At 46.7% G+C, this 20,808-nt stretch overlaps 1 protein-coding gene across 1 annotated transcript; it reads right to left on the bottom strand.

Moving 5' to 3' along the window:
* Positions 1-7,347: 7,347 nt before the first annotated feature.
* On the bottom strand, positions 7,348-20,323 carry ELOA (elongin A). The gene is made up of 11 exons (XM_065886524.1): positions 20,180-20,323; positions 15,300-15,356; positions 14,408-14,514; positions 12,690-13,875; positions 12,207-12,321; positions 11,012-11,167; positions 10,810-10,907; positions 9,573-9,753; positions 9,209-9,320; positions 8,371-8,546; positions 7,348-7,409 (listed from the first exon to the last, which is right to left on the bottom strand). Exons 1-11 carry the CDS (start codon positions 20,252-20,254, stop codon positions 7,348-7,350), a joined length of 2,325 nt encoding a protein of 774 aa, XP_065742596.1. The 5' UTR covers positions 20,255-20,323.
* Positions 20,324-20,808: the final 485 nt, after the last annotated feature.

Raw genomic sequence — 20,808 nt, 5'->3', positions numbered from 1 at the left:
GTCTCTTCTCCTGCACTCCTATGTTGCAGGGATGTCTGAGGACAAATGGGAATTCTCACCGACTTCTAAGACTACCCTGGGGCAGGTAGGAAAAGCTTCCGATTTTTTCTTTCCCCTACTCCCAGGTTCATCTGCAAACATTTCTGTAGCAAAAGGACTGCTGAATTTGTATCCACCTTCCCTCCTCTCCTGTCTCAGTTAAGCCGGGAGAAATGAACTATTTTTCTGTCACTTTCGAATGCTTCCTTGTGGCAAACCGAGAGTATTGTACTAATAATAGCTAATAACCATATGGCACTAATAATGTGCCACACACTGTCCCAAGAGCTTTACTTATATTGTTTTCTAATCTTCGTAATTATAGGTGGCCTATTATTTTCATTTTATAGGTGAGAAAACTGGGGCACAGAGAAGCTAACTAACTTGCCCATGGACACACAGCTGGTTAGTAGTGGAACCAGGATTTGAAGCCAGGCAGTGGGCCTCCAGAGGCTGTGCTGAGGCTAACCACATTGAACCACCTCCAAATATTAATTAACATTTATTAAGTACTTACTCTGGTACAAAGCTGAGACCCCAGAGCTCAGGCTGTTAACCACCATGTTATGCTACACGTACCAGGTAGGTTACATTGGACAAATCATTTTCCTCAGAGCTTCAGTTATAACAAAAACCCTTTACTGGGCTTCCCTGGTGGCGCAGTGGTTGGGGGTCTGCCTGCCTATGCAGGGGACACAGGTTCGAGCCCTGGTCTGGGAGGATCCCGCACGCCGCGGAGCAGCTGGGCCCGGGAGCTACAACTACTGAGCCTGCGCGTCTGGAGCTTGTGCTCCGCAATGGGAGAGGCCGCGACAGTGAGAGGCCCGCGCACCGCGATGAAGAGTGGCCCCCGCTCGCCACAACTAGAGAAAGCCCACGCACAGAAAAGAAGACCCAGCACAGCCAAAATTAAATAAATAAATAAATGAAATTTTAAAAAACCCTTTACTAAATGCCCATTCCATGTTGGGTACTTCACCTAATTCATCACTGACATCCTGGCTGACATGTCTTGAGCTCTTTTTATGTTCCAGGCACGATTTTAAGCACTTTACATGTTTAACTCATTAAATCATCCTATGATAGCTCCACAAGGTTGGTGTATTTTCCTCATTTGGGGAGGAAAACACTGAGACACAGAGAGGTTAAGTGACCTGCTGAAGCCTGGAAGTGTGGAATTCAAAGCTGGGTGGCCTTGTGGAGTACCTGAGAGTCCAGGCTACTGTGATTGCCTTTGGAGTTAGCAAATATTTCCAGTTCTCTGCATCAAGGTGCATGGATGGATTGTACTTCCCTGTCCCCTTGAATTTAGGTGCAGCCAATGAAATATGATGGAAATGATGGATGTCACCTCTGGACGTAGCTTAGGGTCCAGTGCAGTATTATTATTTTATTTTTTTCTTTTTGCGGTACGCAGGCCTCTCACTGCTGTGGCCTCTCCCGTCGCGGAGCACAGGCTCCGGACGCGCAGGCTCAGCGGCCATGGCGCTCGGGCCCAGCCGCTCTGCGGCATGTGGGATCTTCCCGGACCGGAGCACGAACCCGTGTCCCCTGCATCGGCAGGCGGACTCTCAACCACTGTGCCACCAGGGAAGCCCCAGTGCAGTATTCTTAACTTGCCTTGAAAATCTTAGAAGGCCTCCCTCAGCCTGGGTCTCTGCGTGAGGATGACATAAAGCAGAGCTCCAACAGACCCTCAATGGACATGTAGTGTGAGAAACAAATCTTGGTTGTGTTGAGCCACTGAGATTTGGGAATTGTTGCTACACCATAACCAAGTCCAGGGTTCCTTAACCTCTTCTCTTTCTTTGCTTTGGAATAGTTCAAGTGGCATTGGTATTATCTAATCTTTAAGGTTGAAAGAATTCTCCTATGAAATCTTAGGCCTGGAGCTTTTTTATAGGGCAAACGCTACAACTACTTTCTCTATTTTTTTCTATGGTAATTAGTCTGTTTAAATTTGTCATTTCTATACGGGTCAATTTTGGTAAGTTGTATTTTTCTGGAAAATTATCCACTTTATATAGATTTTCTGGGTTTTAAATACTGGGAAATTTTACATAGACGTCTAGATTTCTGTCTTTTCTTTAAAACTCGATGATGTGGCCACACTGGGCCCTGCCTTCCGCCTGGAAGCAATCAGGTGGAGCTGTGTAAATAGCCCTTTTGCCTTCTGTTCCCACCACTTCCCACTGTCCTACACCAAACTCCTGGTATTTGCGACCCCTGCGATAACAAGAAATTAGGCAGTGTCTGCCTTTTTGGTGGTTGTTAGGGGCTATGGTTTAAGGGACCTGAAATAGGAGTCCAAAAACAGAAAAGCTGAATTAATCCTATCTGGGGCAGCAGGGGCTAAGATTTCAATTATTAGGAAGGACTCAGTGACCTCAGAATAGTCCTTATCTTGTGATCCTAAAGCTTTAATTCCTGTCAAGAGAAAACAAAACTTTGCCTTTCATTCCGCATTTAGAGGGAATGAAGGAAGGACAGTAAAATTTATTGAGCTCCACTTCTCTCATTGAATCCTTACAAGAATTCCTGTGAGGTGTCATTATTCCCATTTCATAGATGAGGAGACTAAGGCTCAGAGAGGTGTCACAAAGCTGAACAGTGGTGAAGCCAGGATTTGAACCTGAATCTGTCTCATCCCAAAGCGCATGTGCTGTTTTCCCAGTGCACGAGGCATTCCCAAACCAGGCTGTTCATCAAACTCATTGCGGGAGGCCTATAAGAAAAGTACCTACTTCCACATCCTACCTCTGACCAATTCAGATTTCTGCAGTGGGGCCAGAAATCTGTAAACAGTGATTCTGGGAATTCCCTGGCAGTCCAGTGGTTGGAACTCCACACTTTCACTGCTGAGGGGCCGGGTTCGATTCTTAGTTGGGTAACTGGGATCCCACAAGCCACGTGGTGTGGCCAAAAAAAACCAAAAGAAAACAATGATTTGTGTAGTTACTTGATTACTGTCTCCCCTACTAGATGAAAGCTCCACGAAGGCAGGGGCCATGTCTGTCTTATGCAGTGGCACAGAGTGGGGACAGCACAGTATTTGCTGTGTGACTGAATATGCAAGCTTCCCGGCCCTGACACACAGGCCAGCTGTGAAAAGCTTTTACACTACTTGTGGAAAATTCTCTGGAGCAGTTCTCAAACTTTAATGTGCGTTATAAGAATTGCTTGGATTCTTTTTTTTTTTAATGCACATTCTGGGGCCCCAAGCCGAGATTCTCTGCTTGCGAAACATGGGTATAGGTATATAAAACTTTGATGGCTTGAACTTTCCTTAGAAGTTTCTGAAAAGAGTTGACAGTAGGCATCACAGAAGTATGGGGGCCTGTGAGGACAAACTGCCTATTTCACCAAATAATCAGGTTAGCCAAATCACCAGGGAGACACTCAAGTGGATGTGGAACCTCAGTGGAGAAACCCTGTGAGGGGGGCATCTGTTAAGGTGATGAGCCAGGTAGAGGATTCTTCTGGACATCAGTTACATGAAGCACAGAGAAGTCATTCCTAGAAATGATCAGGGTCTTGGCCTGGGCATCTTTCTGCATTGGAGGTTGGCTTTGTTCCAGAAGCCTAACATTGGGTATGTGTTTGCGTGTGAGATGGGAAATGTGACTGAGAACATGTGCTTGGGAGTCAGACCAAAAGCACACAGCACCACTGGTCACCACTGTGTGACCTCGGGCAAGTTCTTAATTTCCCTGTGCTTCAGCTTTCTCAGTTTTTAAATGGGAGCCGTGACAACCTACCTTATAGTAGGACCGTTGTGATAATCGAGATAATGTATGTATATGAGACCATGGTTCCTGGAACATGGTAGGTATATAACCAGCGAGCTCAGTTACTCTGAGCTACTGACCATGAGCGCCAGACTTGACGGCATGTTACTCTATATCCCAGGGTCTAATACAGGTCCTGGCTCAGCAAATGTTGAATTAATGAATAAGGGACAAAGGGCTAACTTACAGACACCGGGTAAAATCATCCATCGCATACCACATTCCATCATTAACTTCAATGCATAGTAATTTGGAACAGTGAGAATTAGATCCAGTAAAGAATTGGGAAAAGTAAGTCCAAACCATACACCAAGAATACCCTCTTTAGGAGAGAAGGGATCATCATAAAACCGTGTTGCCATGCGATGTTGAGGTTTGATGTGAGAACCAAGGCGCTTGATGGATGTAGGGGCTGAAACCAAGCCCTTGGCTCCACCCACGAATGCTGCAACTCTGGCAGCTCAGCCAGGGCCAACACAGCAGGTTCTTATTAAGCCCTTGCTGCCACGACCTTTCTGCCTGTGTGCTCACTGTGCTCTCATTAGGAAGCCAACGTAAGACTGAGGAGACCTATCTGGGTCCTCCACACCCGCTGGAAGTGACTGAAAAGTAGAGTGGCGCACACTTTGCAGTCAGAGAATATGGGTTTGAAATCCTTTCCTTTGCCACTTACTAGCTATATGGCTTTGGCTGTCATTTCACCCCTCAGAGCCTCAGCTTCTAACTGTAAAACGGGGTAACAGGTCAGTCCCAGGGTTCCAACTGCAGTAAGGGACAGTGCATGGTCCCCACCAAGTGCTCATTTTCATCTGAGTTTCCTTGCTTTGCTCATAGGGTTCTCTCCCTTTGAGTCCCCTTTTCCCAGACCTGCGGTGCTACAGGTACAGACAGAAATCCAGCATCCTTTATGGCCCAGCCCAGGGATTAAGATCTCCGCCTCACAGCCCAGAAACCAGACATTGTGACCGACTTCCATTCTCTGACACAATAAGGGAGAAAGGAAGAAAGACAACAGTATATTGGTGTTTTTGTTTTTTTTTAATTTAGACATGGAATTTTCCTTCCTTTTCATATAACTTATCTAATTAAAATATTCATCTTGGTAGTTACCACAAAAAAGTAACATAGAAAATTGTATTTACATTTTGGGACCAAAATACAAATGAAGAGCAAGATAATACCTTGCCCCTTTCCCTCCCACTTCCCGGAAAGAAAGGAAAAGCCCCAAAGAAACTGCTCATTACACCAAGGATCACAAAGGTTAAGTTAATTTGCAATTCGGTGATTTGTATGTAGTGTAGCACAGAAAAAAAAAAATTGCACAAGTTTTCACAAATGAGACCAAAGGTTCAACGTCATCCTGTGTCTGCTCTGCAGGCATTTCAATAACCCAGGAGAGGCGGTAGCTTAGAAACTCAGTTTTTCCTCTTTCCTCTTCTCACCAAGTCACATCCCTGATGCAGACAGTCTTGGAGGGGGAGAGGGAAAGATCTGGCTCTATGCAAACAGGGGTGATCCAAAGATGGATAGCGATGTTGGGATGTGTCTTTCCTTCCCTCCCTGCCCAAAGACTCCTAATAAAGGAAATTAAATCATACACAACTGTATCAAATATGAAAAACTAGTTTCAATGGTAAAGACTTGAACGCACAGGTAAGAGACAAATTCAAGGCGTGGACGCCTAGAGGAAGCTATTCTAGGCAACAGGTGTCTGGCACCTGACCCAGACGCTCATTTGGTTTTAGATAAGAGGCTTTCTAATATCACATTTGGGGAGCAGGCTGGGGGACTGGTGGAATGGTACTACAAACAATCAAGAGAAAGAATGCTTTACCCAATTCAAAAATACAGCAAATTAAAACACAGCAATACTTGTGTCCCTCAGGTACCCTGCAGAGCAACGCACACTGAACAATGCTTCTTCTGCACGGACTTGTTGCTGCATCGCTCTGCAATCTTCAGAGTTAGCCTAACTGAGGTCTCCAGGATGGTTAAAAACAGTGGGCTCCGTATTCTGGGCTTTGAGTGAGCTTGTCAAAGGGACTGGTAACTGCCAAGCTCCATGGGCTGTCACACTAACCACGCCCTCAATCTGCTTCTCAGGTTTCTTAAGGATGGGCTTCTCAAATTTATAGTATCTACTTCTACCTGGGTCACAACCAAGTGGGTTCCTACTAGATTAGTGTCCTTTAACGGCCAAGAAGGACACTGACACTGTCCTCCTAGTTCTGATTTTTCCCCCTATGTCAACTCGAAAGTGAGATACTCCCTTCCCAAGACTGGTGGATGCCCTTGCGGCTCCCCCATCCTGATGCTACAGCTCAGACCCTTTCCTTAAACTGGCCCTTACCTCCAAGTTCTGGTTTAAAGATTCGAAAAGTAGAGAGTTTCAAGCTGCTAAGTCCTCTACAAAACATAGCAAATTGTTGTGCTCTTTCAATCACATGATCTTACCTTTTAAAGCAAGGCAAAAACAAAACCAATTTCCAACACAGCATTACCTTTTAAAACCATTCACTTCTAGTAGCAACTCACAGGGACTAGGAGGTTACAGTGCTGGATTTTAAAACTCTAAAGTTGTATTCAGGGGCCTACAGAAAGCCCTGCCATGTGGCTGGGTGTTGCCCCATGCCAGTGGGGAGAAGGAAAAACAGGGGAGGAAAAAAACCCTAAAGTTTTGAATTAGAAACTGGAAATTGTAAAAATACTGGAGTTCTGTGCCCTCTAGTGAGCCTCAAAAACAGTGGGACCTGGCAAAAAGGATGGGGGGAAAGACTCTAGAACGTCCCTTAATAAATAATTCCCTGAATGAGTAGGAAAGAGATGCACCTGCACAGGACCTCAAAGCAACTGAGGGTCTCAGAGGTGGGGGGTGTCCGACCTGAACACTTCCTGTCACCACGCCGGGGCTCCCCCTCCAGGACAGGCAGCCCAGGACCCATTCCTCTTTCTACGTGCAGCACGTACCACACAGGCTCTGGGGACACCCAGTCCCCTCTATGGGCCAAAGTCTGCTCAGGAGAGATGAACTGGGACAGGGGAAAGGCTTTCAATAGGCTTTTGTCTAACAAAGAACCCTAAAAATAAAAGGCTAAGTAAGTGTGTGGTAGAGGACCGGAAAAAAACAAAACAAAAAAAAACCCAAAAAACAAAAAAAAACCTGGGGGTAATATAAATACAATCTGGGGGCAATATTTATTAATTAAAACTATGTCTTATAGTTTACAAAGAAGGTAATTAACAACAAAGGTACAATTGACCTTAAAATCCTCAGTGAGCGTGAGGCTTCACATCTTCAGAACTCGGAAGTGCTCGCCAGGCAAGGAGGCGGCAGCTGCGGACACAGGCACAGGCACGACGCCTGCTGACTGTGCAGGACTCGGAGACCAAAAGCCTCCACGAAGCGAAAGATCCTGGTCTTCTCTGGAAGTTCCATTCCCCAAGTCCCCCACCCTGTCCTCGTATTCCTCCCCGCAAATTTCATTTCCAAGCTAAGTCATTTCCAAGCTAAGTCCTCAGTTTATCGTCGGGAGAATCTGTTCTTGAAAGCTTTAATCGTCTTGGCCATCATTGGGGCAATTTCTGTGAGAAGAGAAATAAGGCAGTTGTTTCAGATCCATGGCAGTGTGGACACCAGCGGTTTACAATCAAACAAAGCCTTGTTACTCTTGGCTCTACACAGCCAGACAAATGGATACAAGTAGCAGTTATCTGCCAACCCCACAGAAAAGCAGCAGCCCAAAGGTAACACTTCGCCAGCACCTGCCAGGCCCCTGACAATCACCCCCTCTAATCCTCACAACTTCGCCAAGACTCAGGCCGGACCCTGTACGGTAAGTGGCAGAACTGGAGTTCAAGCCTTGCCAGACTCTAAAGGCCGTTCTGAGCCATAATTTAACTCTGCCTCACCAATATCCAAACCAGCCAAAAGCACCCCGTCCCGTACCTGTCTGTCCAGTGTAGCAACAGGTCTGAGATAAGCTAAATGCACACACCACCTAAGAACGACTAGCCTGCCCTCTAGCCTGGTTAACCTGAACCGAGCCGAAGTGCAAGTCAGGACTCCCACCCTCCTGTGGGCCCTGAAGTAGATACAGAATAATGCTTTTCTTAAGTTAGGACACCGCTGTAGAATACTGGGGATGGTCTACAGTAGTAAAGTTAGACCCAACTAGATATAAAAAAGTACTTGGAAGGTGGGGTTATAAGGTTATAAAACTTCAATAAAATTATTTAGCTGTTAATAATAACAGTTGGAAACGCCATGTTATTGCCTGGAGAAACAGGTTTACGTTTAGGTTGAAAAAAATAAAAAGCAAGCAGAGTACCAAAATGAATATTCACTATGATCATAATTTAAATGACACGTGAAATATGCGCTACGAACAAAGCAGGGGAAGGAGGCCCTGACATTTAGACCAGCTGTGTGCAAGGCATCACATACGCTACATCTAACACACAAAGTGTGATGCAGCAGTAATAACATTAGAGGGGTTCAAATACTAGTTTTAAAATATCTGAGCAGGAGCTCCAAGTTACCTACTCTTCACAGTCGGTTTCCTAGGATCACAGGAAACAGTGCTGCTGACCACGGGTGCCGAGTGCGCACTGCTGGTACTCGGGCCGTCGTAGGCCGGCTCCTCGGAGCTGGCGTTAAAGCTGTTGCTGCCGCCACTGCCCAAGCGGCTGCTTCCTGAGAGGTACGGCGCTGGCTTGATCCTGCGACACAGAGCAAAGCTGCTAGTCAAGAGCAGGAGAAATCTGCCCCCGGCACCAACAGTCTGAAGCTGGCTGGTCGGAGGACTCAGTTCTGTGGCTTTGACCAGTGGACCTAGTACCCTAGATTCTGGTGATGGCTCGGAAGTGACTGTGGTAGGCCTTCAGAATGAATGATAATCTCAACTAACTTTTCACTGTTTAGGTGTAAATCTGTATTTTGACAATGCTAACGTAGAGATAATTTAGTCATCACAGTAGTATGTTTTTTGTTTAAATGGGGCAAGGGAAAGCCTTAGGGGATGTGTCCCAGAAGCCAGGCCCTGCCCTCCATTTAGTGTTGGCCACCACCCCACCTCCGACCCCACCGAAGGGCAGGAATCATTATCCCGCCCACAGTGCAGTCAAGGACACTGAGGTTCAGGGAGGTCAAGTGCCCAGATGGTCAAGGTCAGCCTGCAGAGCCCACTCTGCACTGCCACGCTTTGACCCCCAAAATGAATCGCTCTTGCCCCTGGGCTGCCTCTCAGGGCTGAGAGATAAGCTCTTGGGCTCTTCTCTCCCTGAGCAGCCAGAAACCGCAGGGGACAGACACAGGGGACAGACACAGGGGACGGACACAGGGGACGGACACAGGGGGCAGACACAGGGGACGGAGCTCTTACCTGATTTTCTCAGGCACAGCTGTACCTCCTGTTCCAAACTTCTCCTGCCTCCTCCGAACATCACGAGGTGGCTTGGCCACAGAGTTGACAAAGGCCATTTTTGCTTGTCGGCCTGCGGAGAAATGGAGATTAATACCTGCCTTCTCGAGCTGAGATGCTAAAGGTAGGGGATTATCAACCCTGGAAACCCCTCTGTAGGGTAGCATGCATAGTGGCAGAAGAAACACCTCACCCTTTGCCCTCTTCTGCAAATGCAGGAGAGATCTGGGGGCCAGAGGTGATACCGTAGCTGAGCCCACCACGGCCCTGCTGTCGACCAGAGCACAGGGCTCATTATTCTGCCGGACCCACGCTGCCCCCTTACCTTTGGGCTTATTGGCATGCGCAGATCGGATATTCTTTGTGAGGACGCGCAGCCGCTGCTCTCGTGCATCCTGAAGCCGCAGGTACATCTCCCGCCACGACTCATACTCCTCTGGCCGTTCATCCTTAAAGTCTCGGTGACAATGAACTTTCCATAATTGATCCGTTTCTTCAATTAATACCTAAAATCAGAACCAGGACATCATTTACATGCAAGTACTCTCACACATCTCTCTTCCATCCTTAATCACCCAGGGGGACCAGCTTCCTAATGATATTTTGGTCCTCTTAGTAGTGGTAGTATATTAAAATACCACAGTTCTAGGAAAGAAACCCAAATCACTGAATTTAAAAATGTTAATTGTGCGCTTCCCTGGTGGCGCAGTGGTTGGGAGACTGCCTGCCGATGCAGGGGACACGGGTTCGTGCTCCGGTCTGGGAAGATCCCACATGCCGCGGAGCGGCTGGGCCCGTGAGCCATGGCCACTGAGCCTGCGTGTCCGGAGCCTGTGCTCCGCAACGGAAGAGGCCACAACAGTGAGAGGCCCGCATACCGCAAAAAAAAAAAAAAAAAAAAAATGTTAAGTGTGAGGCACTATACTAGCTGCTTTTAGGGGTTGTCGGGCTAGGAGAGAAGGCAACACAAAAATTAGTTTAAGATCAGTCTTTTCCTTTAGAAAATCAGTGCAGGGTAGGAACTGGGATGAAGTCAAATCCAGGCATTTCCCCATCACTACACTGAACTGCAATGGCCAGGGGCCACTTAAGAAGGATATGTCATAGATCCTTTGAATTAGAGACAGCTAATGCAATCAGATGAGCATCTCCAGCATTAGGAGGATTTGGGGATAGATCTGGTTGTCTCTAGGAGACACCCAGCCAATCTTATATTCACCGGACACCTGAGTGTCAACACATAGCTCTGTCCCTGCCCTGGATCCCAAGCGTTGTGCTGCTAGAATTCTCCCTTGACCTCTGTAACTAGGCAAGCTCAAGGGAGGTGTGGGAAATGGTCCCCCTCTCCCACCTTTCAATCCCATCTTGATGCTAGCCCAAGAGGCCTACTTAAGATGCCAGGAGCAGGTGCTAAAAACCTGCCTGTTTAAAGGCCCACAGACAAACCCAGAACAGTGATCCGACCACCACCTGCCCATCATCGTGGCAGATTCAGAGACAAAGCTACTTGTGGAGATGCAAGCCAGCACACTGCCCTCTTCCCATCCAAACAGGATACTCACGTGATTGTACTCCTCTATGCGATATAACTGATCAGGTGTACACCTCTCCAAAACAGGTTCAAGGAGAGAATATGGGACGCCTCCCACTTCAAAGATTGCTGCGGAGAATCAAAGGGGAAAAGCACTGAGTAGCGGCCAAGTCACCCGGTGTCCCAGGGCCACAACAGCGTGCTGAAGAGCAAGAGAGAAGCATGTGACTTACAGTCAATGTTGTTTTTAAGCACCCGGATGCACTGCTCGTGCAAGGTCATCATTTTGGGGAGATAGGCACACTTGGAACCAGAATAGACCTGCATCTTGGAATTCATTCTGCGTCCGGTGAATCCAGCTTCTTCCTCTTCCTGGGATGAGGAGAGCGCTGTAGGGCAAGAAAAACAGGAGTGTAAGTTATAAAAGGCACTGAGCAATACAGTGAAAACTCTCCTTCCACCCCATTCCCCAGACTCCCAGTTTCCTTTCTCAAAGACAACCAATGCTACCGGTTTCTTGTGTCCTTCCAGAGAGTCTATGCAAAAATAAGCTAATATTTATTTTATTCCTTTTCAACCAATCAATAACATACCATCACCATTCTGTCATTTATACTTTAGAAACCACATCAGTGCACAGATTTTCTACTTCTTTTCTTCAACGGCTGCATAGGATGCCACTGTGTGGATGAACCATGACCCATCTGTTAGTCTCTTGCTAAGGGACACCTATGTAGCACCTAATTCTTTTGCTATTAAAACTAGCCTTTATTTATTTATATTTTGGCTGCGTTTGGGCCTTTGGTGCTGCGCGGGGGCTTTCTCTAGTTGCGGTGAGCGGGGGCTGCTCTTCGTTGTGGTGCGCAGGCTTCTCATTGCGGTGGCTTCTTGTGTTGCGGAGCACGGGCTCTAGGCACGCGGGCTGCAGTAGTTGTGGCGCACGGGCTTAGTTGCTCCGCGGCATGTGGGATCTTCCCGGACCAGGGATCCAACCTGTGACCCCTGCATTGGCAGGCGAATTCTTAACCACTGCACCACCAGGGAAGTCCCTAGCCTTTTTTTTAAGCCCCTATGGAATGTACAGAGTAAAAGGCTGCTGGTAATAGCAGCCGCTAAGATTTAGCAAACACTGTGTGTAAAAACCCAGAGCTCAGAGCTTTACCAGCATTATCACTTTGAATCCACCTCATAGGCAGATACCATTATTACCCCCATTCACAGAATATGAAACTGAAGTCCAAGGAAATTAAGTTGTACCCAAGTTCATGTTAACTTGTAGTAAAAGCCAGAGCTGGGATTCAAACCCAAGCCGTCCAACTCCAGAACCTGTGCTCTTAGGAAATGCACCAAAATCTGATGACAGACCATGAATGAATTTTTAAAACCATTTTCTCCATTAAAAAAAGAAAAAAAGACAAAGAAAATTACCTTTTCGCTTTGGTTGGAAGGCAGATATCAATTCAAGGGAAGGAAGTGGGCGGTAATTGGCCTGTATCACAGGTAATGGAAGGTCTGGTAACACTGGCAGCACATCGCTGGGGACCTGTAGAGAAGAGACCAGTGACTGGAGAGCCTCTTTCTACAAGCACAGCTCTTTCCCACAGTCGACGCCCAGCAGTCTTGACGTGGCAGACTTCACAGGCATATCCAGCCTGCAGGAGGGGCGGCAGCTGTGCCTGACACCACCTAAGTCAGGAGATACAGAGAGATGGGCCCAGCACAAGGGGATGCCTCAGAAAATACTTTTCTTGGGTTCTACTGACCCTGGTGGCCAGACAGGCCTGGAGGAAATTACTTCAAACTGAAATTCAACAGGCCACGGGAAAGCCAGCCCAGACAAACAGTGATGGGGTCGTCCCGGGAGCTCTGCCGGCCCAGGTGCTCTGGCTGGGAAGGGGCCACAGGGGTTACCTTTTTCAGCTTGGCTGAATGGGATCCAGCTGGCTGAAGCTTCTCTGACTTGTTTTCGTTCACCTTAGGTAATTTCTGAACTGAGTCCAAGTTTTTACTAGTGTTTTTTGAATCGTTTTTTTTTAATCCTTTTTCTCCAGGAGTCGTGGCTGAAGTTTTCACAATCTTTTTCTTTTTCTTCCGGGGCTGGTCATAGCTGAGGTATGACTCAAAAGACATGGTGGGCTGCTCGAATTCATCATCCATATCTGCCTCCTCAGCTTTAAGGAAGGAGCCCACTGACTTTCTATCTAAATGAGAAGGTTTTACTTTTCCTTCTTGAGCCTTTAGGTTGTTAGAAACCTTCTCTTTTGCCTTGGGCAACAGGTCTCCTGCCCCCTTGCCTATGTCTAAGCTGTCTAGACTCTGCTTGTTTTTGTCTGATTTGGTTTTCTCTGGGTCTCTGTATTTTGGCTTTTTAAGGTGGTTGTCTGATGCCACCTCCAAGGTGGGTAAAAGCTTCTTGGTGCTGCCCTCTTTTTCCTTCTCTTTCTTGACACCACTAGAGGGCGCTTTCTCCTTTGTACTGTCCCCTGAGGGTGGCCTCCGCCGGTTTTCCTCTTTGGAGATGGCCTTGTGTGCTTTTTCTCTGCTCAAAGACGACTTCTCATCTCCTTTGGAATTCACCGGACGTTTTTCTTTATGGGAAGATCTGTGCTCCTTGCTCTGACTCACGACCTCTTTCCCTTGGGCTTCACCCAGGTGTCGTTCTTGACTGACCCCCAGTCTGTCCTGAAAGGCATTACTGTGGCCTTTGCCAGGCTTCTGGTGTGAAACAAAGGGCTCGTGGTCCTCCTCCAGAGATCTGTAATGGTCCACAGACATCTGATGAGGGCTGGCGGATGACAGTGGGGACTGAACATGGCCGTAGTCCGAAGATTCGTGGTCTGAAGAGTAAACTGGAGAAGCTCTGTGGTACCTCTTTCTCTCGTCTCTCCTCTCATGACTGTGAGATACTTTGTGAGGCCGCTCAAGCTCCGAGAGTTTTCTGTGTTTTTTCTGCCTGTTATCAGGACTACACGACTGGCTACCGGAGGCTCTCCAGCTTCCTGGGTAGTCCCCCTCCCCCTCCCCCTCCTTAAGGGCATCCTTGGGGCGCTTTCGAGAATTGCTCTTCTCAAAGTCCTGTTCATCAGGCTCAGTGTTTCTAAAATAAAAGAAAAAGCAGACGAAGCAGATATAAATCTCAGGGTAATCCTTGTGCAGAGGACAACATCACAGGACCTGAACTCCCGAAAGAGATGAAGAGTTTAGAGTTAGAAACAAGGTCTTGGGGAGAAGGTAAATGGGTTCTGCTCAAAGATACTCAGCTAAGGTTTAAAACTGGGAAAGCCCAAATATTCAATAAGTGGGAAATGACGAGTTTAACTACAGGACACAAAGAAGATCAAACATCTTGGGAAGTGAAAATACTTAAAAAGCTTTTCAACACAGGGAAATATTTAACTTGTTACATTAAAAAAGAGCTGTAATTTACATCAGTTTATTCACAACTATATAAAAATGCCTTTTAAGAACAGGTTAGAAAGAAACATTCCAAAATGTCAATAATGCTTATCTTTGGATGGTTGAATTAAGAAATTTTTATTCTTATTTCTATTTTTAAATGTTTTCTAGTATTCTATAATGATCATGGATTATTTCTTATAATTGAGGCAGAATTGAGGAACTTTTCTTACCGTTCCACAGGAACCAGCTTCTTCCACTGGGCCACTAGGTCCTTGGCAAAGCTTCCGACATGCTCATGTTTTCGCAAGCTATTTACCGTTTTCCCAACCCCGGTCTCCTACAAAATTGACAAAGGAATTGTTAGAGGGTTGTAGAACTAGGCTCACAATTTTCTAAAGAAATAAGACCTCCTACTTTTCAACAAACCAATACTTCCTTCCAAAAACATACCTTGCAAGTCTCAGTACAAACTTACTTTGTGTCTGTGCCCCAAACCTCTTATGATACCCAGTAGCAGAGTGCACCAGATTCAGAAGAGGAAAACACTAAATTAAAACACTTCTAGAACTTTAGCAATAATAACAAGAGTGATCATGGCAGGTGTTAGGCACTGAGCTAAGAGCACTGCATACAGTGTCTGAATTAATACTTGTCATATGATAACTCTGTGAGGTTAGGACCTGCCCCATTTTACAAAGAAGGAACAGCCTAAAGTCACAAACTTGGATTTGAATCCAGGACTAGATGCCAATGTTCTTTTAATTTTTAGAAAAAAAACTGAGATAAAATTCACTATTTTAACCATTTTAAAGTGTACAGTTCAGTGGTTTCCAGAATACTCACAATACCACACAACCATCACCACTAATTCCAGAACATTTTCCTCACCCTAAAAAGAAACCCTGTTCCTCCCAATTCCCCTCACCCCTGGCAATCACTAATCTAACATTCTATCTATGGATTTGCCTATTCTGGACATTTCATATAAATAAAACCATACAATATGTGGCCTTGTGTCTGGTTTCTTTCACTTCTAAAGCCCAAGCTCTTACTGTACAATCCCTCTGGTCGGGAAGGGGAGGGGATATAGCTATATAACGTCCAAAATTACACCGTTCTTACCGCAAGAATGTCTACTGTAATAGGCAAGGTGGAGAGTTTCTTCAGATATTTCAATAGCTGCAGAGAATAAAATAAACATTAATTTCTATAAAATCATAATCATTCACTGGAACAAATAAGAATAATATCCAATGGTTAAGTACTTACACTGCTCTGCAGTATAGAGTATGGCTGCTATCCTTATTTTACAAGTGTGAAAACAGACTCGAAAAAGTTAAGGTACTTGCCCCAGGATGCAAGTAGGGCAGGATTCACTTAGGTCTGCGGCTTTAGACTGCGTGCTTTCAGCCACTATGCTACACCAAGGGGAAATCAAACTTAAGAGAAGAGAATCAAACCTATCAGCTCTAAGAAAAGTAATCAACAACTATCTTTCTGCCCAGTTTTGAGAGAGACTTTCTGAGAAAGGAGCCAATTTTAGGAAATTAGTCATGCACCCGGCAGAGGAAAGTAAAAAGGAGAAGAGGTCTCTACAGAAAAAGGGTACCATGTTTCCAGAAAAAGTGTGTTTAACAGAACTGGGTTTTTTCGATGTAAGTGGGAAGCCAACACCAATTTCAGGTTGCTAGAATCAGAGCTTTGCCGTTGCAAATGGTGAACACAAAATGTCTGGGTAGATTAGAGAAGCAATCTGGGTTTGGTCACATTTCTTTTCTGTATTCTCTTGAGCTAGCTCAAAATCAGATAGCTCTGTCTAGCTCTGTCTGTTAAGACAGAGTTCCAGAGTCAGAGACAGGCTTCAGTTTGGCCCTGCCACTTCCTTGTGGGGTGATCTTGTGCAAGTCACTAACCTCTCTGAACCTCAGTTACTTCATCTGCAAAACAGGAACTGGATCCTGTCTGTACTTCACAAGCTGTGAGGATTCAGAGAGACAAACCATGTGCAGTCTTTAGCCATAGTGCCTGGAATGCTATACAAGCTCAATAGATGCTTCTTATTAATCATTTCATTCATCAACTGACCATTCTTTAAACGGCTACCCTTGATCCTCTACCAGATATTCCCCAGCCAATTCCTACTTGCTCCACTTCTACCCAAAGTCATGACTGCTATGCCATTCTCTAGGAAATATTTATGTATATATAAGTATACCTACCTTTCGAGGAGTGCTGAAAAGTACAAGTAGTTCAAAATGGATTAACTGTGACTACCTCTACATTTAAATATCTGACAACAAGATCTGTTCTTTTCCTATGTGTAGCCCAGGCTACAATTAGTATGCTATATTGCTACTAGGTGGAGTAGCAAGTATGTTTTTCTGGTCATTCTGCTTCAGTAATTACTGAACCTGGTTGCTAGGCGGAGCAACTGGATCACATGTGATAATCTTGTTTTGACTGGGAACATATGAGAAGCCAAGTGGTGTATCTAAGGAGTTTCACCTTCATAGTTGAGTGAAAATTATCCTCCACTTCAAATTCGATCACCACCACCATCCAACTCAGGACAAAGTATATGTGTATTTCTTGTCATCAAAGCTATGGGTGCAAAGATGAATGCCAATTCCTTTTCTTAAAGGAAAATTTAGAATCATTGAAAAGGTTAAAGACAGGTTGTCTCCTCTAATGCCATTCCCTGGAAGGCATTTATATACTATTTACTGTGCACTGGCTACTATGCTACGTCCTTACATGTGTTACCTAATTGCATCCTCATTAACCAACTCTATAAAATGGATATTATGTTCCCCATCTTACAAATATTAAAACTGAGCCCAGTGAGGTTAGGTAACTTGCCTAACAAGCGAGTAGGTCAAGTGTGTTTACCACAGCATGTACTACAAAGCCAGGAGAAATAACCAACATAAAGACACTGTCCTTAGAAGACCGGAAAAGGAAATGGAGCGGTAGTTCATGTGCCTCTTAGCACACTCGACACAAAGCAGAAGAACCCCTCCTTAGTGTTACGTTGTCAGGCAGTTTAGAGTCCACAGAGGAGAGAAGGTCACCACCAGGACAGAGTCCCAGGACCTCTACAAAGGCCACATATAAGAATGGGGCCACGGCTTCCCTGGTGGCGCAGAGGTTGAGAGTCCGCCTGCCGATGCAGGGGACACGGGTTCGTGCCCCGGTCCGGGAAGATCCCACATGCCGCGGAGCGGCTGGGCCCGTGAGCCACGGCCGCTGAGCCTGCGCGTCCGGAGCCTGTGCTGCGCAACGGGAGAGACCACAACAGTGAGAGGCCCGCATACCACAAAAAAAAAAAAAAAAGAATGGGGCCAGAAATCACTGAAGGTGTGTTCATCTCAAAGCCCAGCACTAATTGGAAGTATAAGCGCTGCCTTTCTGCTTCGTTTTGGGTTAGGAGGGACGGCTTAAAAGCAGATGAAACTAAAACCCTAGAGATACTCAAACCAATTTAGCCCAACATAAGAGAAAAAGGGCTTCAGAGCCCCTCTATTTTCAATGAGGTTCAAAAACGAACAAAGCGTTAAAATGATAAAGCACTTTGGGTATCCTCAGGTAGGTGGAAACTTGCTGTTATCAAACTTAGGGACCAGTTGTAGTTTGCAAGAACTGATAACAAGTCATTGAGAAATGTCAAACATTTGCACAGTCCACGCTTAAGAATCTCAGTTATCCTCTGCACACTACTTCATCACAAAGAGCTAAAGATGTTCATAATGTTGCCCTCGTTCTCCACTTGCCTTCAAACTGTGTTCTTCGTAGTTCCCACGTTCAAACTGTAACCCAGGACAGGTAACTTTACCAGCCATGAAAACTGTTTCTACTTAAATAATAGGAACCAAGTGACCCTGGTTTGCCTGATACCTTCTTCCCCAAGTAAGCCTAGATCATAGATGGGCTTAAAGTGAAAAGAGAGTTACAGTTAAACACCTATGTTTAATACGAGGAAATCTATGAATACAGGTGTGGAATCAACCGTTTGGCTAATAATGGTTTGAAATCAAGATTTAGTTGTAAGTTCAGTACTGCCATATAATCATCTTGCAATTTCAAGAACAACCTGTGGGAGCTTGTTGGGTTAACAGAAGGCTGAGAAGGCCAGTGTGCCAGCTTGCAGTTTTCCCTCTGCATTAGCTCATTTGTGAATGCCAACTATTGTGCCCTTTGCAAAAATGATCTTCATAATACAAAGTCAGAAGCTCAGGGTGAGTTTCTATCTGGGAAGAGAAAGCCCAGATTCTCACAATCACTAATAGTTCAAATAGGATGTGAAGTCAAACAAACCTTTTCTTAATTTGAAATTTCATGCACATCAACTACTGGAAAAGCTACTTCAAACTTTAAATTCTAGTGGGAAAATGACTGCAGACACTACACAGTGCATTGTTTTTAACCCGATGGAAGACCAAATTGGGGAGATGGGGGCAATTTACATCATATTGCTCTAGGGTTTAAAAAAAAACCAGTCACAAACCTACAGTGTTTGGGAAAACAAGCTAGTACTCGGAAATAATGACCATTTATTAGATGCCCACAAAGGGTTACTGTAAAAAGAAACTTGTAAATATGTCTGTCCACTAGGTACTGAAGCCATTATAGAAAATATAACACAAAACAAGTGAAAGCATTTCAGTTTTCACAGACTTAAAGCTAAAATGTCGTCCTGAAGAAGTGGATCTTTGAGCTAGGTATGCATGAGAAGAGTTAAACAGTGGTCTGATGCTGAGATGCGTTGAGCAGCCTTGAGAAACGGAGGGGAAAAAACCTCACCTATGACAGGCCAAGAAGAGGTGAAGAGAAAGGGGCCCTTCAAGAAAAATTGTAAAGAGTGGAGATTAACATCTACTGAGCACTTCTGCCTTTTCGTTCTGTCCTGGGAAGAAGCAGGTGAGGAAACTGGCTTAGCAAGGAACATCCCTAATGTCCATGGCTGGCAAATAAATTAGAACTCAAATCTCCTCACCACTTTATTTCGACTGCCTCCCTGGATTATTTCCTCTTCAAAAGCCACTCTGGGGTTCAGAGATCCAACTCTTAAAACACTGTACACTCCAGCTATAATGCTGACAGAGAATGTCAAACACCTTGAGTGTTTTCATCAATGTATTTCAATTAAAAAAAAAAAATTCTAACATCCACGGGACACTCTCCCGGACACCAAGAAGCTGGATGGAAGAAAAGTCGCAGAGAGAGAAGAACGCATTTAACTCAAGAGAACAGTTAAGGGGGAAAAAAACTAGCTGAGTGCAATTAAAAATGGTTGCCCATCACTCGTAGCAGCCAGAAAAGGTAGCTCTTACCTTTCTATCAAGGCCAGAAGGAAATCTAGCTGCAACTTCTAAGCCTTGTTTTTTTCTTCTTTTCATTTACAACCTAAGTTTTTAGTTAGGGTGACGTGAGGTTTATTTTGTTTTGAAAGAGATTTACTGAGAAAGCGAAAAGGTCCACGCTCTAATAATCAAGCCAAAGCAATAAAAACGTCTTAAAGACGCAGGACCACACACCGAGCCTAGACTCCATCAAGCACAGGCAGATCCACCTCCTTCTCCCAACAAACATCAAAAGACACTAAGAAATCAGAAACATTTCGCAGGGTGAGGAATGGAGCGGGCAGGAGTTAACTCCGGGCGAGCTCTCCCGACAGGAAACAGCTGGCCCGGGACGCCGGGGGAGGGCTCCGGGAGCCCCGCCGACACGCGGTGTCCGCCCGGAGCCCGCGGGCGCCCGGCCCGGGAGGCAGGGAGGCCGGGCCCGCCGAAGCGCGCCGCCCGCCGTGCGGGGTCCCACCGCGTGGGCAGCGGCCAAGGGCCACTAACTTCCCGATCGCAGGCCGCAGACCGGCGGGGCCGCGCTCCGGGTCCGAGCCCCCACGGCCCCGGCCGCTCGGGAAGGAGCCGCACCGGGGCCAGCGACCGTTACGGGGCCGCGCCGCGCCCAACACCCGGCCCGCTCCGCGCTGCCCGCTCGCTCACCTTCTTCGGGTCTGGGTTCGCGGCCAGGCGCGCCTGCAGCTTCTCCACAACTTGGAGCGCCGACTCCGCCGCCATCGCTGTCACTGGCGCGGCCTCCTCGCCGGAACTGGGCTCGCGTCGCGTCCTCTGGCTGCAGCTCCGCCCTCCGTGCCTCCCCCGCGGGGACGGAAGCGCGACTGGTCCCTTCCGGGCCTCGGCGAAGTGGGGTGTAGGGGCCGCGGGGGCTGCGGGGGGGGGGGGGCCGGCCGGCTGCAGGCCCGGCCCCCACGGCCTGTGGTTGTTGGGGTCCGGTCCGCTGCGTCCTCCCGGAGCCGCGTGCGCCGGGAGCTGGAGCAGCTTGGCCCGAGCGCGCGTCGGCTTCGCACTGGTCGCCGCTGGGCAGCCTCGCTTCTGGTCCTCGTAGTGCGGAGCCACGGCCTGGAAAACCACTCCGGTGTCCAGCCAAGGCAGGATGAGACCACTGCGCCGGACCTTGCCTTTATAAATCCTAGCCCGCCCCCTTGCGCTGTGAGCCACGCCCCAAATAACACCTGTGTGTGGTTCCAGGGTGGGTTTGCTGCTCAGGAAATCAGGGATTGACGCTAGTGACCACCCTTGATTGGGGGCACTAAGCTCAGTGGTTGAGCTAA

The sequence above is a fragment of the Phocoena phocoena genome, chromosome 1, assembly GCF_963924675.1.
Source record: "Phocoena phocoena chromosome 1, mPhoPho1.1, whole genome shotgun sequence".
Lineage (NCBI taxonomy): Eukaryota > Metazoa > Chordata > Mammalia > Artiodactyla > Phocoenidae > Phocoena > Phocoena phocoena.
Note: the sequence above shows the minus strand (reverse complement) of the source record. Positions and strands in the feature narration are given on the sequence as shown.

Bases quoted from the DNA above. Each gene is read 5' to 3' on its own strand.
- ELOA (XM_065886524.1), bottom strand. From the start codon at position 20,254: ATGGCGGCGGAGTCGGCGCTCCAAGTTGTGGAGAAGCTGCAGGCGCGC. The intron at 14,515-15,299 runs GTAAGAACGGTG...TCAATTTTGTAG, and splicing joins TTACAGTAGACATTCTTGCG to GAGACCGGGGTTGGGAAAAC. The intron at 13,876-14,407 runs GTAAGAAAAGTT...CTTTTATTTTAG, and splicing joins AAGCTGGTTCCTGTGGAACG to AAACACTGAGCCTGATGAAC.